Source organism: Vicugna pacos, unplaced genomic scaffold (genome assembly GCF_048564905.1).
Source record: "Vicugna pacos unplaced genomic scaffold, VicPac4 scaffold_105, whole genome shotgun sequence".
Lineage (NCBI taxonomy): Eukaryota > Metazoa > Chordata > Mammalia > Artiodactyla > Camelidae > Vicugna > Vicugna pacos.
The window spans coordinates 2219019-2236803 of NW_027328785.1; the positions used below are offsets into that span (position 1 = coordinate 2219019).

At 41.6% G+C, this 17785-nt stretch overlaps 1 protein-coding gene across 1 annotated transcript in view; it reads left to right on the forward strand.

Moving 5' to 3' along the window:
* LOC140694829 (uncharacterized) overlaps nucleotides 1-17785 on the forward strand; it is a 213380-nt gene that overhangs the window by 24371 nt on the left and 171224 nt on the right. Inside the window, exons 4-10 of the mRNA XM_072957881.1 lie at nucleotides 248-365; nucleotides 902-1025; nucleotides 5598-5657; nucleotides 5823-5913; nucleotides 6192-6312; nucleotides 11418-11527; nucleotides 12869-12992. Coding sequence (XP_072813982.1) covers nucleotides 248-365; nucleotides 902-1025; nucleotides 5598-5657; nucleotides 5823-5913; nucleotides 6192-6286 — 488 coding nt within the window. The 3' untranslated portion in view covers nucleotides 6287-6312; nucleotides 11418-11527; nucleotides 12869-12992. The remainder of the gene's footprint in view (nucleotides 1-247; nucleotides 366-901; nucleotides 1026-5597; nucleotides 5658-5822; nucleotides 5914-6191; nucleotides 6313-11417; nucleotides 11528-12868; nucleotides 12993-17785) is intronic.

Sequence of the window (17785 nt, forward strand, 5' to 3'; positions counted from 1 at the left end):
AACCCACAGTTCCAGGTGAGAAGGATGCAGGCTTTATCCCTCCTACCCGAGGGAGAGAGAGGAGATAATTGAGATATGCTCCCCTGTGGTCCCTTCCTGCCCCAGGGCCACTCCAGTTCACCTGCAGCCTTCTGGCCTCTGCTCACAGGGCCTCTGTCCCAGGATTGACCGCAGCCTTTTATTCCCTTGTCAACATTCCCTGTGCCTTTCAGAGGTTGCTCACTTCTCTGCAATTCAACCCTGGCAGATGTGATGGTGGTCAGCGTGCTGATGGGCAGTTACTTGGGGACTCCCAGGAGCCATGCTGATTCTCCTGAGTCATTCGGGGTTACAGAACTGTCAAGCACTGCAGGAAGCCCATTCACGTGAGTTCAACACAGCATTACATCACTTTCATTTTATTTTTGAATTTTCAGTGGAGAAATTATTTGTAGCACACTGTTCCAGATTTTAGGCCGCCTGCTTTCCTCACCACCATTTCCTTGTTGGCTCTGGTGCTTGTTTTAAGAACCAGGTTTCTTCTCTGGTCATTTGTAGCAGCTGGGCTTGCCGAATCCTTGATTTGCATTTGAAGCAGAATGCTTCTTCGTGATGTCAAACTGATTTTCCTTGTCATGTCTGAATATTTCTTGTACACTCAGCAACAGTTTCAAGTGAAATGCTCTTGTCCAATTTCGGTTAACTAATATTTGCTGATCTCCTGCTTTCATGCTGAGGGCAGTTTCTTCTTCCTGTAATAAATGTTAGCAATTTGCATTTACTATGGAAGGTACTAATCCGAGGTGCTTTTGTTCTTAACAGTTTTAATACAAATCACCCATTAAAATGTACAGCGGATTTTACTCTATGCCCAGAAATGTGCATCCCAGTCAATCTTAGAATATTTTCTTCCCCCCAACAGGAAACCCAGTACGCATAAGCAGACATTATCAACTTCCCCATCCTCCCCAAGCCCCAAGGAGCCACTCTTCTGTCTCTGTGGATTTGCCTGTGCTGAACATTTCATGCAAATCGAGTCACTTCATGTAAGTGGAACCGTCTATTTTGACTGACTTCTTTCACACTGAGTAACGTTTTCAATGTTTGTCCACGTTGTGGCCTGGGTCAGTACTCTATGCTTTGCTATTGCTGAATAATATTTCACTGTATGGCTGGGCCCCTTTGTTTACCCATTCATCACGTGATAGACATTTGGGTTGTTTCTGTTTTTTGGCTCTGAAAATTAATGGCGAAAAGTAATGGTGAATATTCCTGTAGGAGTTTTTATGTTAACATTTGTTTTCAGTTCTCTTACTTGTGTGCCCAGGAAGCAGAATTGCTGGATCATTCAGAAGCCAAATGTTCAACTCTCTGAGGACGTGCCAGGATGTTTTCCAAAGTGGTCACGCTGTGTTACATCCTCACCAGCAATGGCTGCGGGCTCCGCTTCCTCTGTGTCCTCATTAGTGCTTGTTAATCTTTTTTTGATTTTAACCTATTGTAGTGAATGTGAAGAGGTTTCTCCTAGTTGTTTTGACTTGATTTCCTTTAGAGCTAATATTATTGAACACCGTTTCATTGTGCTTATTGGCCATTTGTATATTTTCCTTGAAAAATATCTTTTCAGATTCTTTTTTCATTTTTTAATTGAGTTGCCTTTTTATTGTTGAGCTGTGGAATTTTTTTTTTTGATACACAAATTCCTTATCAGATAAATGATTTGAAAAAATTTTCTCCTGAGTGTTGTTTTTTCACTTTCTGGATGGTGTTTTTTGAAGCAAAGTTTTAAAGTTTAATGAACTCCAATTTATTTCTGTTTTCATTTTTCCTTGTGCTTTTGGGGTAATATTTAATATCTGATGTATTTTATTAAAACTTGTATATATAAAATAACTTAATTCTTAGGACCGTTCTAGGAGATGGGTGCGGTTGTTGTCCCCAGTCTATGCATCGGAGACTGAGATGCAGAGAATTTGACTGACATATTAGTGTCAAAGCTACCCAGTGCTGTGGGAATTCAGACCCTCATGTTTTTCCCTAGCATCTGAGCTCAACACCACCATGCTCCAATCTTTCCAGGAAACGTTAATGAAAAAATCTTTACTTTTTTGATTTCTTGTTAGATTTTTTTCTTATTGGGGACCTCAAATTCTCATTTTCTTTTCGGATATCAGTGTCGATTTATTTTAGGTCTCATGTAGGGAGAAGCATTGCTATCAGTTAACTTCTTTATTACTCACTCTCCAGTGATGATTGTTGCTAGTTGATCTAATCAAGTCATGCTTAAGTCTTTCCTGCTCATGACACTAACAGCAGAGTCATGACTTATAGAATGCTCAAAGAAGAAAGTACTTGATTGATTTTATTTTGCCAACCAATCAAACCAATCAAATAAAACCCTGGTGTTGACACAGACTATAAGCCCTCCAAAATAGGGTCACTGTCTTCATTGTGTTTCATTTGTTGGGTCACAGTGTCTGGATAGTGCCTTGCTGTCCAGCAGTTTTGTGAGGATACGGTGCTCGTGAATCATTGTAAGGACAGAAATTTGACAACAGACTGTGTTGTTCATTTCACGACGGAAAAGGTAATATAGAATTACTGTTCAGATCTGTTTTAAAATTAAGCTTTGAATTTTGAGAATAGTTCAAGAAGCCATACAAAGCTCTTTTTCACTAATTTTAGATCTATCTTAGACACATTATGTTTACATAGCAGAGTAACTTATCAAGTAGATTTGACAAAGGAGTGTTATATTGATTATTTGTTTTAGTTGAAATATTCTACCAGGGATAAAGTCATAAGTGCCCATAAATGAACAAATATATTTGTATTTAAATGCAACATGGGAGCAGACTACATATGTTTCTATATAATATATATGACTGTGTGTTTTAATCTTTCTGTCAGTGTTTTTTATAGTTTTTCAGCAATTTTGTAACTTTAGAATTCTTCTAAAAAAATCACCCCCAATTCTAGTGCAGTTTGTACTGTGTATCCTGTCTTATGCATGGGATTCCACTGTCCCCTCAGTGAGGAATTTCCTCTCCTATTGTGTTAGGAGCAGAGTTAAAGGAACTGTGATTTCTAGGCCTTTGCTCTCCATGTGTTTGCAGTTGGCTCTCAGTCACGATTTTCCCTTTCCAGAGTTTTCATTGTTAAATTAGAATTTCTGAAAATAACTATTAATATGTTGCATTGGTCTCCCTAGAAACTTGACGTCTTTGTGCTTTTCAGTTTTCAATTTATGAAAAATGCAAATGCACTCTTGTTTTTAAGTTGTCCTTTTTCAATAGATATTTATCTCTTAATTGATAGAATAATTTTTCCCAATGAATGAATTGGTGTGCATGTTTTAAAGGATAACTTACTTTTTATTTTTCTTATTGTAACAGTAATATTCATTGTAGAGAATTTAGTAAATAAGGATTAACACAGTAATAACTTCACAATGGCCTCTAATCTCACCTGGAGATACAGTTGTAAGGTTTGAAATTGAGAATTATAAGTCCTCTCAAATTTTTCTTTTTCAAGTACGTATAGGTTACTGAGATCCTCGAATTCCCATATGAATTGTAGCAGCAGATAGTCAGTTTCTGCAGAGGAGCCCGCTGGGATTGTGATCGAGACCACGTTGAATATACGGATCGCTCTGGGGAGCACTGCCATTCCAAGAGCACTTTCTTTTGATAGGGGAATGTGTGTGGAGTGTCTGTCCTGGTATTTAGGTCTTCTTTAACTTTTTTTTTCAACAATGCTTTGAGTTTACAGAGTATTATTTTACTTTAATTATCTTTGCCTTTATATTGAGGACAAGTGTGCAAGGTACTGGGATCAGAAGTGTATTTGAGCCCCGCAACTTGCTGCCACCATGGACGCTGCGCTCTTGCTTCACCCGCTGTACAATCTTGCACAGAATACGACCTCAGTAACTCTCTCTTGAATGAATGATTATATGATTGTTGGATGATGCTTGAGAGTCCTTGTGATGATTTTTTTCCCCAGCCTTTCCCCAGTTCTTAACTATGCCCTTTCTCTTCCTAAACTCCAGCCTGGGTTTCAGCCTGCCTGTGGCATTGATTTTCCTTGTCTGTGGACTCTTCCTTTCACTGGTTCCCGATAATGTTACATGTGGGCTGTGGAAACTTGCTAGATGTCAAGAAAGAGCTAATCCATTGTAGGCCAGTATTTTTAGAGTTTGTTATTGTTTTATTGATTGAAATTAAATGAGGCTGCCCCCTGAGCCCTCCCGTGAGCACTTTTGACCTTCCTACAGCTGATACTGCTCTAGTTGCTGCATGTGCCCTTTCCCCAGCCTTGATTTTGTAATTGAATAAGTCACCATCACTGGAGCCCTCTCTTTAAAAGATAAAGAGAACATTTGCTCCTTTTCCCTGTTTGGGGACTTCGATGAGATGAGATCCCAGATAAAGAATGGAGCCCCACCTCTTTCTGACCCCCGCTGTTTCCGTTCCTTTCTTCAGGGGAAAAGAGTACAATTCAACAGTATAAAGATTGATTGTGAGCTAATGAGATAGACAAGACAACCGATCATTTATTAAATAACCTTTCATGATAGAAACAAATGTATTATACACACAAACAGCACACAAAGCACTGTAGTACCATGGTTACAATCGTGGGTCCGAGTTCGTGTCCTGCTCTGGAGAGACCAGTCCTGTGAGATGGAGAACTGGTAAGTCGGCTTAGCCTCTCCAGAACTGGTTTTCTGTCCTGCAGAGACGGGGCTCGCTAGGCGTCCCCCCCGTAGAGGTGCTGTGGGGTGTAAATGACGCGCGTGGGCAGCCTGAGCACAGCTGCTCATTCCTCGTAAGTGCAGGGTAGCATAGCTTTTGCGGTGATGGCTTTATGACCGCCCCATGTAGACTGTCAGTGCTCTGAAGGGATGCCTTGTGGTTTGGAGATGGGATTCTCACTTCTGTAAATACCCAAGTATAGTGTTATTGGGTCCTGCTGATTTCAGTCTATTCTTTAGAAAGTACATATTGTAGATATATTTTTCAAGCATGCATGCTTTTTTTCTTTTACTATTTAAAGTTCTACCCTCTCATCTCTTGGTGTTACTTTTCATGGAATCCAGGAAACAGTCCTAAGCTACCTGCCTCTTCACACTTTTCCGTGGTGGTTTCCTTCCCTGATTAGAAGAGGGTTTTGCACAGGCACTTTTATTTGTTCCCCTTTTCTTGGAGTCTCTCTCTCTGTCTGCCCATCTCTCACCTCTCAATCTGTCCATTTCTCAACCCACTGCTTCTTCTGACATGTTCCAAAACGCATTTCAGGTAGCTTACAGAAGAACAGATACCAAATAAACAGGTGAGAAAATGGGGCCCAGTTCAGACAGTGAGGCTAGGAGGCGAGCCTGTGTGAGGTTTGCAGGCGTGAGACACATGCCTCTGCCATGTGACTTATAAGATCGACAGCAGCAGTGTGCTTCAAGCTCCCAGCAGACACAGGGAAGCAGGATTTGAGGGAGATGCTTAATGGCTGTGAAATAAATAAGTGACTTAGGAGAAGCCCAGCCTTTCCAGCTACTAAGGCTTAGGAGAATATTTTGAGTGTCTTCCAAAATCAGAGTATGGCATCTTTTCTTTTTTCAGAGTTCTATGTATAGTTGGTTACATTCTATACCTGGAAATTTCTCCAAAACTGCTTCCCACGTGAGTCCCATGGCTCGGGGATTGGGTGGTTCTGCTCATTGATGGGGGTTGGCCAGAAACAGAAAATGAGAGCCTCAAAGGGGCCTGGGATTTGTCAGTTATGTTTTGTCAGTGCTGTAGGGTTCAAGAAATGCTTTCACCGTTTCTCTCCATCTGAGGCGGCAGCGTAATCTCTTACCAGCATCAGGAGCTCAGGGCCACGGGATGGTGGGGGCTGACTGCACTGCCGTCAAGACAGCTGAGCTAGTCACTGCAGGTGTGGTTCTTTTACATACTGCATTTCATGTTCTTTACTAGAATGTTTCAACAGGGAGTTAATTAACTGAGTTAATTAACATTTAATAAATATGATCTTTGTTGAAAAGACAGTTATAGGCAGAATATAAGCTGTGAAGTCTTTAAAAATGGTTTCATTACTGAAATTTCATTTGGGGAGATACACGGTTTATCTTATATATGGCTCTCTTTTAAAGTAACAAAGAAACAAGACAGAAAAGGCAGAGGATGATTTCTGTTCTTCCTCTCGGCTTGCAGGTGCCCTCACCCCCAGTAGCATCAATCAAGACACCAGCACTGACACTGGCCGTGCTCAGAACTGCCTCAGCCCTGAAGACACTGCTGACAAATAGAAGGGGGCCACGCCCTGTTACAGCAGGTGCTCTCACTTTGTGGGTCCTTATGTAACTTCGTGGTGTTAATCAGGATCGCCCGTCCTACATTGTGTGATGCTGCTGCTTTGTCTCCTAGTTACTTGTTTCTCTAAGTATTCTTGTATTATTCTCCAATGCATAGTACTACACACTTAAAAATGCTTTTTTTCAGATGAAAAAGAATGTGCATTTAAAATAATAACTCTGAAAAAGGGGGCAAAAAAGGCTATCCTTGTCCCGCTATTCAAAGATAATAATTAACACATTAACGTATATTTTCATCAGTGTGGATCACCTCTGTCATAAAAAACCAGAGAGCACTCTGTGACTGTTTACTGTGTGGACACCTCCATTTTCCATTCGGCTTTTTATATGTTTTTCTACAATATTCTATCTCCTCTGGCATGATTTTTGATGACCAGTATAGCATTCTGTCTTGTGGAGGCATTGTCCATTTTACTTCGGACTTAAATAAACTTTTAAATTCCAAGTATACTTAACTGAAATACTGAAAAGAGAACTGTGGTGGTAGAGGAAGGCCCTACCTCCCTTCCCCTTATTTCCGAAGAGTAAAAACTGTTGAAAATTTGATATATATGTTTCATGACCTTTATGCCTATGACATACATATATACACACATATGAGAATTCCATGTATACGTGTGTGTATATATGCTTTATTTAAAAATGAGACCATACTATATGTTTTTCTGCAGCTCGCTTTAATCACTCAGGTGTATATCATAGACGTCCTCCCACTCCAGACTCACACGGTCCTTTCAGATAGAGTGGAGGGGTCTCCTGATTTGCGGGTGTGGTCTCTTTCCCACGCACACCTTTGGTGAGAGAATGCTGTGGACAAGGCCCTGGACCACGGCGAAACGCCGGCTCCCTCATTGCTCGCAGCTCGTCGTGATTTAACGCATCATTGTCTTGATGGTGGACAGTTAAGTTTTCTCCATTTTCCACTGTCAGAAAGGATATTTGACTGGCATCCTTCTTGTACAGACATTCCTGTGATCTTTTATGAGTATTCCTTTAGTTAAGGCTTCTGGAAATTTAGTCCCTGGATGTGACATTTACATTCATCACAGACTCCATTCAAGTAACTCTAGAAATTCCTTCCATAGGGGAATGAAAAGATGCACAATTACTTATGTAACCAATTCTCTATTGCTGGATATGATTTCACTTCAGTTTTTCTTCCCACCATTGTAAACAGTGCTGTGTAAATGCCCTGATGGGTACATCTTTTTGGACTAAATTTGTTTTTTCCTAGAGGAAACGATTCGTAGAAGTGGTGTTGAGTCAGTGTGTACGTACGTTTTTCAGAGTTTACATATCCATTGACATGTCGTCCTCTGAAAATGTCGCTCATGGTTTCTTCTCCCACAGATGGACACTAGATAGAATATCTTTTAAAAATATTTGCCAATATGATGAGCAAAAGTGCTTTTTCATTGTTTTAGTTTGCATTTGATGACCAGTGAGGTATTGAGCATTTTTCACTCATTAGCCATTTGACTTTTTTAAAATGAATGATTCCTTTTATCCTTTGCACACATTTAAGTGGGGGAGCTTCTTGTTGCTTTGTGACAGCTCTTTGTATGTTATGAACATTACCTTCTTGTCTTCAACAACATGTATCACAGAGCTTTTTCTTGTCATTTCTTGCCTTTCATTTTGTTTAGGAGGATTTTAATTTTGGTAGTGTCTCAAAATATTCTTATGATAATAAATGTATTCCTTATGTGTTTTATCTTTGAAATTATTCTTAAAAATAATTTCTTATACTGGAATAAATCTCCTCTGTAGGTTTTTTTTAATCTCTAAGATGGAGATGATAATAGTACTTGTTAATGTAAGGGTAAGTTGAGTTAATAAGAACAAAGTGTTGTATTTGCTGTTATTAGTACTTTTTTATATTTACATCACTGTCTGTAAATTATCTTGTGGTCCTTATGAGAGGAATAGTATTTATTCTTTCTAGGTGATTGTCTGATTGTCTCAGGACAATTACTGAAGTCATACTTTTCTCTTTGATTTGAAATCCCACCTTTACAAAATACTTATGTACACTAGAGTCTCTTTTTGTGCTCATGGTTCCCTTCTGTCAATCTGCCTTTCTTACTCCAGCACCATAACTTACATATTGTAAAAATTTATTTAATAATTGGCAGTCTGAATTTTTTTTCATTCTTTTCTTCCATCCCAAATTTTCTTGTCTAGTATTATGATTTTATTATTCCTGAAGAATTCCAAAATATTTTGTTCAAGTTAAAAAAAAATCAGATTGGAGTTGTCATGGGAGTTTTCAGTAAGTTTTGAATTATTCTGATGAGAACTTACATCTTTACAAAACTGCTTTCCTCCATGCAATTTGTTGATGTCTCTACATTCTCACCTCTTACTTTACCCCTCAGTACAGCCCTGAAGTTTCTCCATTTAGAAAATGGGCATTATTTTTTAACTTATTCCAGATTATTGTTTATGTTTTTGTCAATTTTGTAAGTGAAAATTTTTTGCTATTATATTTTTAAACGCTTAAAACTGAAATTTAGAAAGGAAGATTCGGTTTGTAAATACTCACTTTGTAATTTGTCATTTAAAATTGTAAGTATTAAGTAGTTGTTCCAGAATCCTTTCTTTTTTGTTTTTAAAAATTTGTGTCGAAGATTCTCAAAATGTTCATAGCTAAGTAGTATAGGTGGGGAGACAGATGGAGAGAGGTAGTGTGGCTCATGTACAAACTGTGAGCAGTTTCATGGCTGCCTTTAGGCTGGAGAAACCACAGAAGAGCCCAGGTTAGACAAGGAATGGCTTTGTATGCACTTGAAAGCCAGCTTTCCTGCCTGTATGGTGAAGCCTGGTGGGCGTGGCAGGTAGATGATCAAGGTCTGATCAAGGTCATTTGCTGCACAGAGCGCTGTGTCTGTGAGAAATGGTGACCATTGCCATGGCAAATGCTTGGTGCCAGGAACAATGCAGGGGAGCTGGGGAGCCTGTGTTAAGGATTTTCCAGTCCTGGGAGTGGGAAGATCAGACTCTGCATTCAGATCTGAGTTTGAATTAATCCTCTTTAGTTTACTGGACCTCTGACTTTTGTCAAGTTATGCATCCTGTTTGAACTCCTGCTTTGTTGTCTCTCAAAACAGAAGAATTACAGCCTGCTGCTAGAGTGTTTGATCAGGGTAAATGATTTGTGTCTATAAGATGCCACGTACAGTCACAAGCTCAGTGAGCAATGAGCTGTCCCCTCTTCTCCTGCAACTCAGTGCTCGATAAGTCATCAGCAGAAAGCGAGTCCCTAATTTGTATGTGGTGCAAGGAAGAACAAAACTAACGTCTTGCCTTTCCCTGGCAGTATTCTTACTTCTTTGCTTCATGTACCTCTTTCCTCCTTCACTCTCCCCTTTCACCTCCTCCACCAAGAGCCCGAGACTCTCTCAGAACACTAGATTCAAATTATTTAAATGTTGGCTCATTCCCATGAAATGACAGTGACTTAAAAAAACTGTACACATCCCAGAATTCATTGTATTTGATTTACACACACACACACGTGCACACACACACACACACACACACATCAGGCTACCTCCCATTTACTGAGGGAGAAGGGCCACTTTTTCTGAGTTTTCATTTACTCAGCGTGAGAGCAGTCTCTTAAGCAGAATTTCACCTGGCTTCGTGCATGGTTTTTTAAATTGGATTTCTGCTTTTTGTCCATAAAAATATTCTCCTATTAGAAGACAGGAAGTGGAGACATAGATATTCTGCTGAGATATTGGTGTTATCATATTTGAGTTTTAATGGACATAAGGCGGCAAAGAGTCATACATTATTATGGATGAGAATCCATGATGATGTAACTTGGACAAGAATCTGGGTCTCCTGCCATCGTGTCCACGCGGGTGAAGAGGCAACTGGGTGGGGGATGGCAGGGAACCTTCTTGCTTTAGTTCCAGGTTCTTGTTAGTTTTCATTGCTCAGCTGCCTTTAGTTTATGTCCATGAGGCCTCTCATGGGAAGGTCATTATGTCCTGAGAGACTGAGTTACTAATCAGCAGAAAGCTCTGGACCCACTCATATTTTCCAGAGTTTTTCTGCTGACCTGCTGACACTTTATATAAATGAGACCTAACAAACTACTGGATATAAAATCCTTATTGTTATCATTTGCCCTCGAGTTCCATAGGAATGGGGTGCTGTCTCAGGCTGTCTAAGGCTAGATCTGAACAAAGATAGGGTGATAGGCTCTGCTGCTGGACCCTCCCCAGTCGAATGGGATTTCCACCTTAGTTTTTAGAATCAGGCAGATGAGTTCAAATCTTGTCTTTACCAGTTATTAGCTTTGTGACCTTGGGGAAATAACTACTTTTTTGGTTCCAATTTTCTTTATCTGTAAATAAGTTCAGTATTTATTTTAGGGTTTTTGTTTTAGAATTGAATGTGCTAATTCCCTAATTTATTCCTCAAATACTGATCACATGGTTCTATGCTGGTGCCTTAGTAGTTGATTGCTAAGGGACTCAACAGTGAGAATGGGGATGGGGCCCCCTGGATCATACAGCTTATATTCCAGGATATGCTTGTAAAAGACAAGATTGCAGTGGATTTTTAGTAAATGTCCATTCCTTTCCTAATCCCCATTGATTGTGTATATATCTTTATACTAATATATGAACAATTTTTTTTGCAGTTTAAATCTCTTTGTAGTATTTAAAGAATGTAGCTATAACAAAAATACGTGAAATAAAATGACTTGACTTTTATTTTCCTTTCAATAAGCAAAACAAAATAAAATAGAAAAGAAAAGAAAAAGTATTGAAGGAGTAGAAATAATTTTATTTCCGTGGAATCAACTCCCTATGTTAGGTTTTTCCATTGTGTTGTTCAACATCATATAAAATTGACAGGTTGTGACTTCAGTGTTGATAGCTAGGTGAGTATAGTTTCTTTTTGTGGTTGTCTTTGATGAATTATTTGCACTAGATCATAAATGATGTGCATGTTACATATTGGAAACGAGGAAACATTGGAGACATACTACCTCCAATGCAGTCATTTTGTTACCGAGTCCAAACTCGTTCTGCTCGCCGCATGACAGGCCAATAAACCGGGAGATGAGGTGTTGGAGCAAGGAATAGTGACTTCACTTGCAATGCTGGCAGACCCAGAAGACGGCAGACTGATGTCCTGGAGAACTATCTTCCCCAAGTAAGAATTCAGTCTCCTTTTATACTAAAAAGGGGGGGGTTGTGGTTGGTTGTTGCATACTTCTTGCTTTATGAATTGTTTGTCCTTTGAATCCGCTGTTCTTGCAGCTGTCCATGTGGATCAAATCATGGTACCCCTGTAAAACCTCCAAAAAAACAAAGGCTATTCTCTATTATGCAACTTGCCATCTCTACAGAAGTGCAGATGAGCTAACATTTTTAAAGATCAGGGCCAGGAGAATAGGCTTTCCTGCAGATTTCAGGCTAAAGGCAACTTTCTTTTTCAAATGGTGCAGAGCTACCAAGTCTGAGCCTAGGAAACAGGGCACAGGTTTAAACTCAAAGGAACAGATTTAACATAGGGTAAAAACTGTTACATTTTATTACAATTCCGTTTCCAGCTTCATAGATAATATTAGTAAGAAATATGAGCAATTTTGTATTTTTGCTTCTTAATAACCGATAAGTGTACCAACTATATTTTGTGAGCAGGGATGCTGTGCAGGCATTGGGGTGACAGCAAACTCTTGTAGGGGGTGGCCGACCCTGCAACATCTCTGATGCCCCGTGAGTGTTGGTGAGGGTCCCCGTAGCCAGGGGCTCTCTTCAGGAACCAGCATATGGGCATTGACCTCTGGAGACCTCTTTTTCGGCTGCAGGAATTTTTTTCAGATGTTGAGATTGAAAAATCACTCCAGCTGGGAATAATTAGGGAAAAAAAAGAAAAGGAAAAGGGTTTGGAGTAGAGTAGAAGAGTAGGACTTAAGATCACAGAGCCTGAGTGCTTGGCAGCGGGGCCTCGGGAGAGAGGGGAGCAGAGGTGGGGAGGGGCCTGGCTCCGGAACCAGCTCCTGTAATTGTCCCTGCACACAAGCCACATAGCTTTAAATTGGCCTGGGCCACCTCTCTGGGCTGGATATCACCCTGGGCAGAACCGTGGTATCTGTAAAGTAAAATGACTTCACAACTATTGCACAGAGCTGCAGGTGTAAGAGAGCCTAAGCCTGTCTCAGAGTGCAGGGGACAAGCGGAAAGGAATGGCAAAATTTCCACTGACAATTGAAATTTTGTTAAATAGCCTGCTACAGTTGTTTGCATCACTTGAATGAATGCAGGCATATTTCTGTGGGCATTTATAGGTTCACTGAACCCCACCAGCCCCTCTTGCCCCCATCGGAGATGGGCTTTCTCAAGCACAGTGCCCCTCCTGCTTGGGTGGAAAACGCTGCTGGTCCTTGCCTGGGGCCGGGCTGCTGCAGGGCACTGAATCCCCGAGGCACGGCCTGTGAGACACGACAGGAACATCTCTGCTCTTGACTGGGTGCCTCCGTTTCCCCTGCAGTGTAAAAATGCCGGTGACTGAGTTAGAAGCATGCTTCCAAGCTGTCCATGTCCTTGGCATCCAGAAGCGGAGCCTGGAAGCTTTCGAATTTATCCAGAATGCGGTTTACATTCACCTTCAGCAGGTGAGTGTATGTCCTTACACAAGTGGAGGAATTACTGCAGTTTTCCTGGAACTTTCTCACTACAAGTCCATTTGATTTTTCTGTGCTAGGATTCAGTATGGCCTGCTAAAAACTCTGGAGTGAGATCTTGAAACCCTGATGAAGAGCATTATTTATTTCATTTCTCTATATGATACTCTTTTACTTTTAAAATTCAGAATTTTTGGTTGTTTCAAAAATTTTTTGGGGGGGTTGGAGAATCATGTTTACTCTTACCATCTTTGCAACCTGTTGCTTTGTGCCTCTCACCTGTCTTCTGTCACTTGTGAGGCGGTTCCATTTGTGACCCTGTCCGGGTTGTTCATGTTATAAAACATAAAGCCTGTAAAAGTACAGTCCCTTTTCCTCCGAAGACATTCCACAAATACTCCTTTAACCTGGGTGTGGTTTTAAGAAGACAGAATCTTTAGAACATGTCCTTGCAGGTTGCTAGTGCAAAATCCCAAAATCAATAGTCTAGCTCAACATCTAAAATCTTTCTAATTTACCTTGGAATTGTATGGATAAGTGAAGCAGTTTGCTAAGAACTCAGACCAGGTTTAGAATACAGGTTGGTGTAGCTCAGCAGGTCCTCCCAAGCTGATGCTCTGCCAGAGGGCGGGGCCGAGGGGAGAGGGCGGGTCCTGCCCTCCCTGAGGTGACAATTTCATGGCAAAGACTTTCACCTGGTGAAGAACTTGGAGTTTCTTCTAAGAAGAGTGGGTCTTAAAAGAGTCCAAAAAGAGCGGGAGTGGCACAGTCCCATTTGTCTCAAGTAGGGGAGAGCGGCTGTGGGGCCACTTAGGAGACTCGTGAGTCCAGGTGGGCAGTGTTGGTGGCTTCCACTTGAGTGGTGGGACGGTCAGTGTTTAAAAGCGAACATATTGAAGGCATGTTTAGATGGTAAAAAGGAAAGGATGAAGGCTGGCTGTGAATGCAGGATGGAGTAAGGCCCAGGTTTCTGGGTGGATTAATGAGGTAAATGATGGTCCTTCTGTGCTCTGAGGAGGGAAAGCTGCAGAGGGAGTTCTGCGGAAAACTGATGAGTTCAGCTGTGGGTAAAGTGAAAGGTTGTTAGATGTGTGGTCTGGGAGCTCAGGTGAGAGCCAGTAGTGAGTAGGGGGAGGTGAGAGGGACTTTCAAATAATTTTGTATTGTGAACATACAAATAAGTATGAGTAATGACACATTTAACACCTCTATATTCTGGATTTAAAGCCCAGTAACATTTTGCTATACTGACTGCAGAGGTTCTTAATATTTTTTAATAGAAATAAGTAGAAACAAAATAGTGGAGTTAGTGAGCATCTTAGAGTAGATGTGTGTCCTTGTATGTATTTTTATACCTCATCTGTTTATAACCATAATCTACAAAAAGTTATCTTGCTTAGCATAAGAGTTAAACACAGGGACGTGACACACATTGTTGGGGGTTGAAGCTGATCTTCTCGGGCAAATTATGGACCCTCTCTTTGCCTTAGTTGCATCGTCTGTGACTGCCCCAGGGCCCCTCATCACAGCTGATTTCCTAGAGTAGATGTTGGGAGGGAGGCTGCTGAAGGGAGTAAGAGGTGGCAACAACTAGGGATATTGAAGAGAGACAAAAACAGATTAAAGCCGATAAACTGAGTACAAATACCCTCTAAATAGAAGGAATCCCGCAGTGTTTTGAGCCGCTTATCATAAGGGAAAGAAAATCACGTGGATCCAAAGCTCTTGAGCATATGAGTATTGTGGGTGGGAGGGTGTCATTATAAAAGTGTTGAGAAAAGGCCTCTTTGTTTTCCTTGACATTACCAGTAACGATGGGGAGCAGAAGCGAAACCCTCTGCTTCACAGTTGAAGGTGCTGTTTTGTGCGAAACTGACCAAAGTTTGGAAACCAGTCATCAGCGATGCTGGCAAATGAAGAGGCTTCTGGATTGGGTGGGGCACTTGCTGTGACTTCCAGGTGACCTGCTGGCTGGGGGCTGTGTGGCGGGCAGTAGTTTTGCAGGGTAGCCCGGGCATAATCCCTAGCTCTGATGCTGCTGGTCTGATTAACAGACCTGGGCGCACACTGTCCTAATGGGGCAGCTCGGGATGTGGCCCTGCCGTGCTGAGAGCGAGAAGAGGGCTCCCCTGAGGAGGTGTCCCTGCGGAGAGTGGAAACGTACTCCTGCAGGGGAGGAAGAGCCTCTGAGCAGCGGGCCGGATGCACAGGCAAGACCAGCATGAGCACTGATGTTTCCGGGAGCCGGAAGTCATACAGTGGCCCAAACGGCCTTGTTCCTGAGAGACTGGAGGAAATAGATGCTGAAAAGGCAGGCTAGGGTCAGACCCTGTGGTGGGTTATGAGTGACAGGAGAGGATTGTTCAGGCAGGCATGAGACAACCCTGTGGGCGTCCCAGCTGGGGCGTCACGCCGAAGGGAAGAGCAGAGTTATAGACTTTGCCACTTATTAGCTATGTGACTTTGAGCAATATCACCCCACCTCTCTCTATATATATCTTCATCTGTAAAGTGACACAGTGACAAGGTCGTGTCATCAGAAGTATTAGCTTAGCTCTGATCCTCTTTGTCGACTCCTGTCAGTGCTTCCCTGCAAGGTTCTGCAACGGCTGCTTTTACCCTGAGACGGGAGGGCATAGAGGGACACTGTAATACCCGAGGGCAGGAAGGGGTTGCTTTAAAAGCAGACATGTAACAGCCTGCAGCTGCAGACCTGCAGGCAGTTTGGTTGACGGTCCTTGAGAGGACTTTGGAGGCCTTAGCGTCGTCTTAAGTCTTGTTTCCCCTTGGGGACCGGATTTGCCTTTGGGGATTGATGTTGAAGATTTGAGCTTCTGCAAAGCTGTTTTCAGAGATGTGTATATACGTAAAATATCATATAAAATAAAATGATTTATTTAACGTGTGCGAATTTGTAGCTGTTAGGAACAGCTCTGTTGGCCTGGTCTCCACGGAGGACACCAAGGGTCAGCAGAGCGTGCAGGAGGGAAGGCAGCCTGCAGTGCTTCTGCGGGGTGTTCTCCCCAGCAGGGCGCTCTGCTGAGTTGAGTCTTCTACGAGTTTTGTTGCCAGAGGAGCAGACAGCAAATTAATGAGTTCTAGAGGGATTGTATAATGACAGGAAGAAATAGGAACCCGGAGATTTTCCGGACTAAAACACGCTTTGCTTCCTGATTCAGTGTGTTCCATTACAGAATTGATGAGTTGTGTCTATTCTGGAACGTCATTGAAATAAACGTTCAGCCTATATGTTAAGGGCTTTGTTTTATTTGGCTGGAGGACTCGAGCCGGGATGACAGCCTCTCAGATCACTCTGAGGGACTGCTCCCAAGAGGTAGGGGAGGAGCTAGGATATATAGAAGCTTACAACAAAGACCAGGTAATTGGAACAATAAAATATTGCTTGTTATCTAAAGAAAACCAGATATCTCAAGTTCAAGTATTTACTGCTTTTCTATGTATGGTGAGAAGCAAACATTTGAGTCATTGAATTCATTCCTTTGGCAAGCCCCTGGCTATCTAGGGCCAGTATCCTGTCCTTTCTTACTCTGAGTCTGCTCAGAGGGCACCACTGTGAGTGGCTGAGAGGCCGGGCTGTAGGCATGTACTCGCTGGGGTTTGGCAGCAGCCGCTGATGACTCGGATTCAGCATTCTTTGTTTACTGTCATGGTTGCAGTATTTTCATGCACATTGTAGTATTTTCATTCACAGTGCTCCCACTTGGTCCTAAATTTGACCAATATTTTGAGAGAAATTTCATGACCAATTTTGTCCCACAGTGCTAGGATGGCTCATTCCTAGTTCAGGTGAAGAATCTTCTAAGTTGCCATTCAAGGTGTAAGTTTTTTTTTGTCAGGCCCTGTTGATACTAAAAGTTCTCTGGATCACCCGTCTTACTAGTCTATTATGATACAGAAAGTGTTTACCCATCTTTGCTCATTCCCATACCTAGAATCACACTATTATATTTATTTTATTCAGGGTTATAAATTTTATCTGTTTCTTCAAGATGTTTAGCCATCATCAATCTTGTGGGCCTAGTTACACATTGGGAAATGTAACAGACAACAATTTTATAAAATAGACAGGATATAAGTAATACAGCTAGTAACGTTAATAAAGTCACGAGTAAGAATTTAATAGTCAAGAAGTTGTATTTTTGGGTTAAAATTTTGCTTGTGATTCTGAGTTTGATCCTATGAGAAAGTTCATATTTATGGTCAGGGTCAGAGCAGGTATTAATTGGCCAGTTGAAATCTCCCACCTTGTAAGATCAACAGTGGCCTAAACAGAACTATAAATTCTTTTTAGAATAACGTTTCTGAGGGCTATCTAATTAGAGCCTTGGAGTAGGGAAACCCACCAAGGTAACACAGAAGTACTAGACATAGGTAATTTATCATAAACTTAACAAGTGGAGTAGATCATAATCAAAGGTTGGAGAAATTATCAAAGTAATTGGTATACAGTCCTGGTCTGGTGTCTTGGGTCAGCTGTCTAGCTCAGATGTCGTCTTCTTCTCATCCTGGTCTGGTAGCTTTTTCTCCATTTGGGCATTGTTTTAAGGTGAGCAGCACTCGATAGGCCAGTGCACTGCAGGGGATGTTTCAGATAGGAAATGAATCCGAGACTCCGTTTCCTTCAGCTTTGGTGTGTATGGTCTGGTAAAGAGTACCTGAAAAAGGGTCCTTCCATTCAGGTTGGAGACAGTTCTTTAAGTCATGCCTGTTGCAGTATGTATAATCCCCTGGCTGCAGGTCATGGGGCATTGGAACTTTACCCA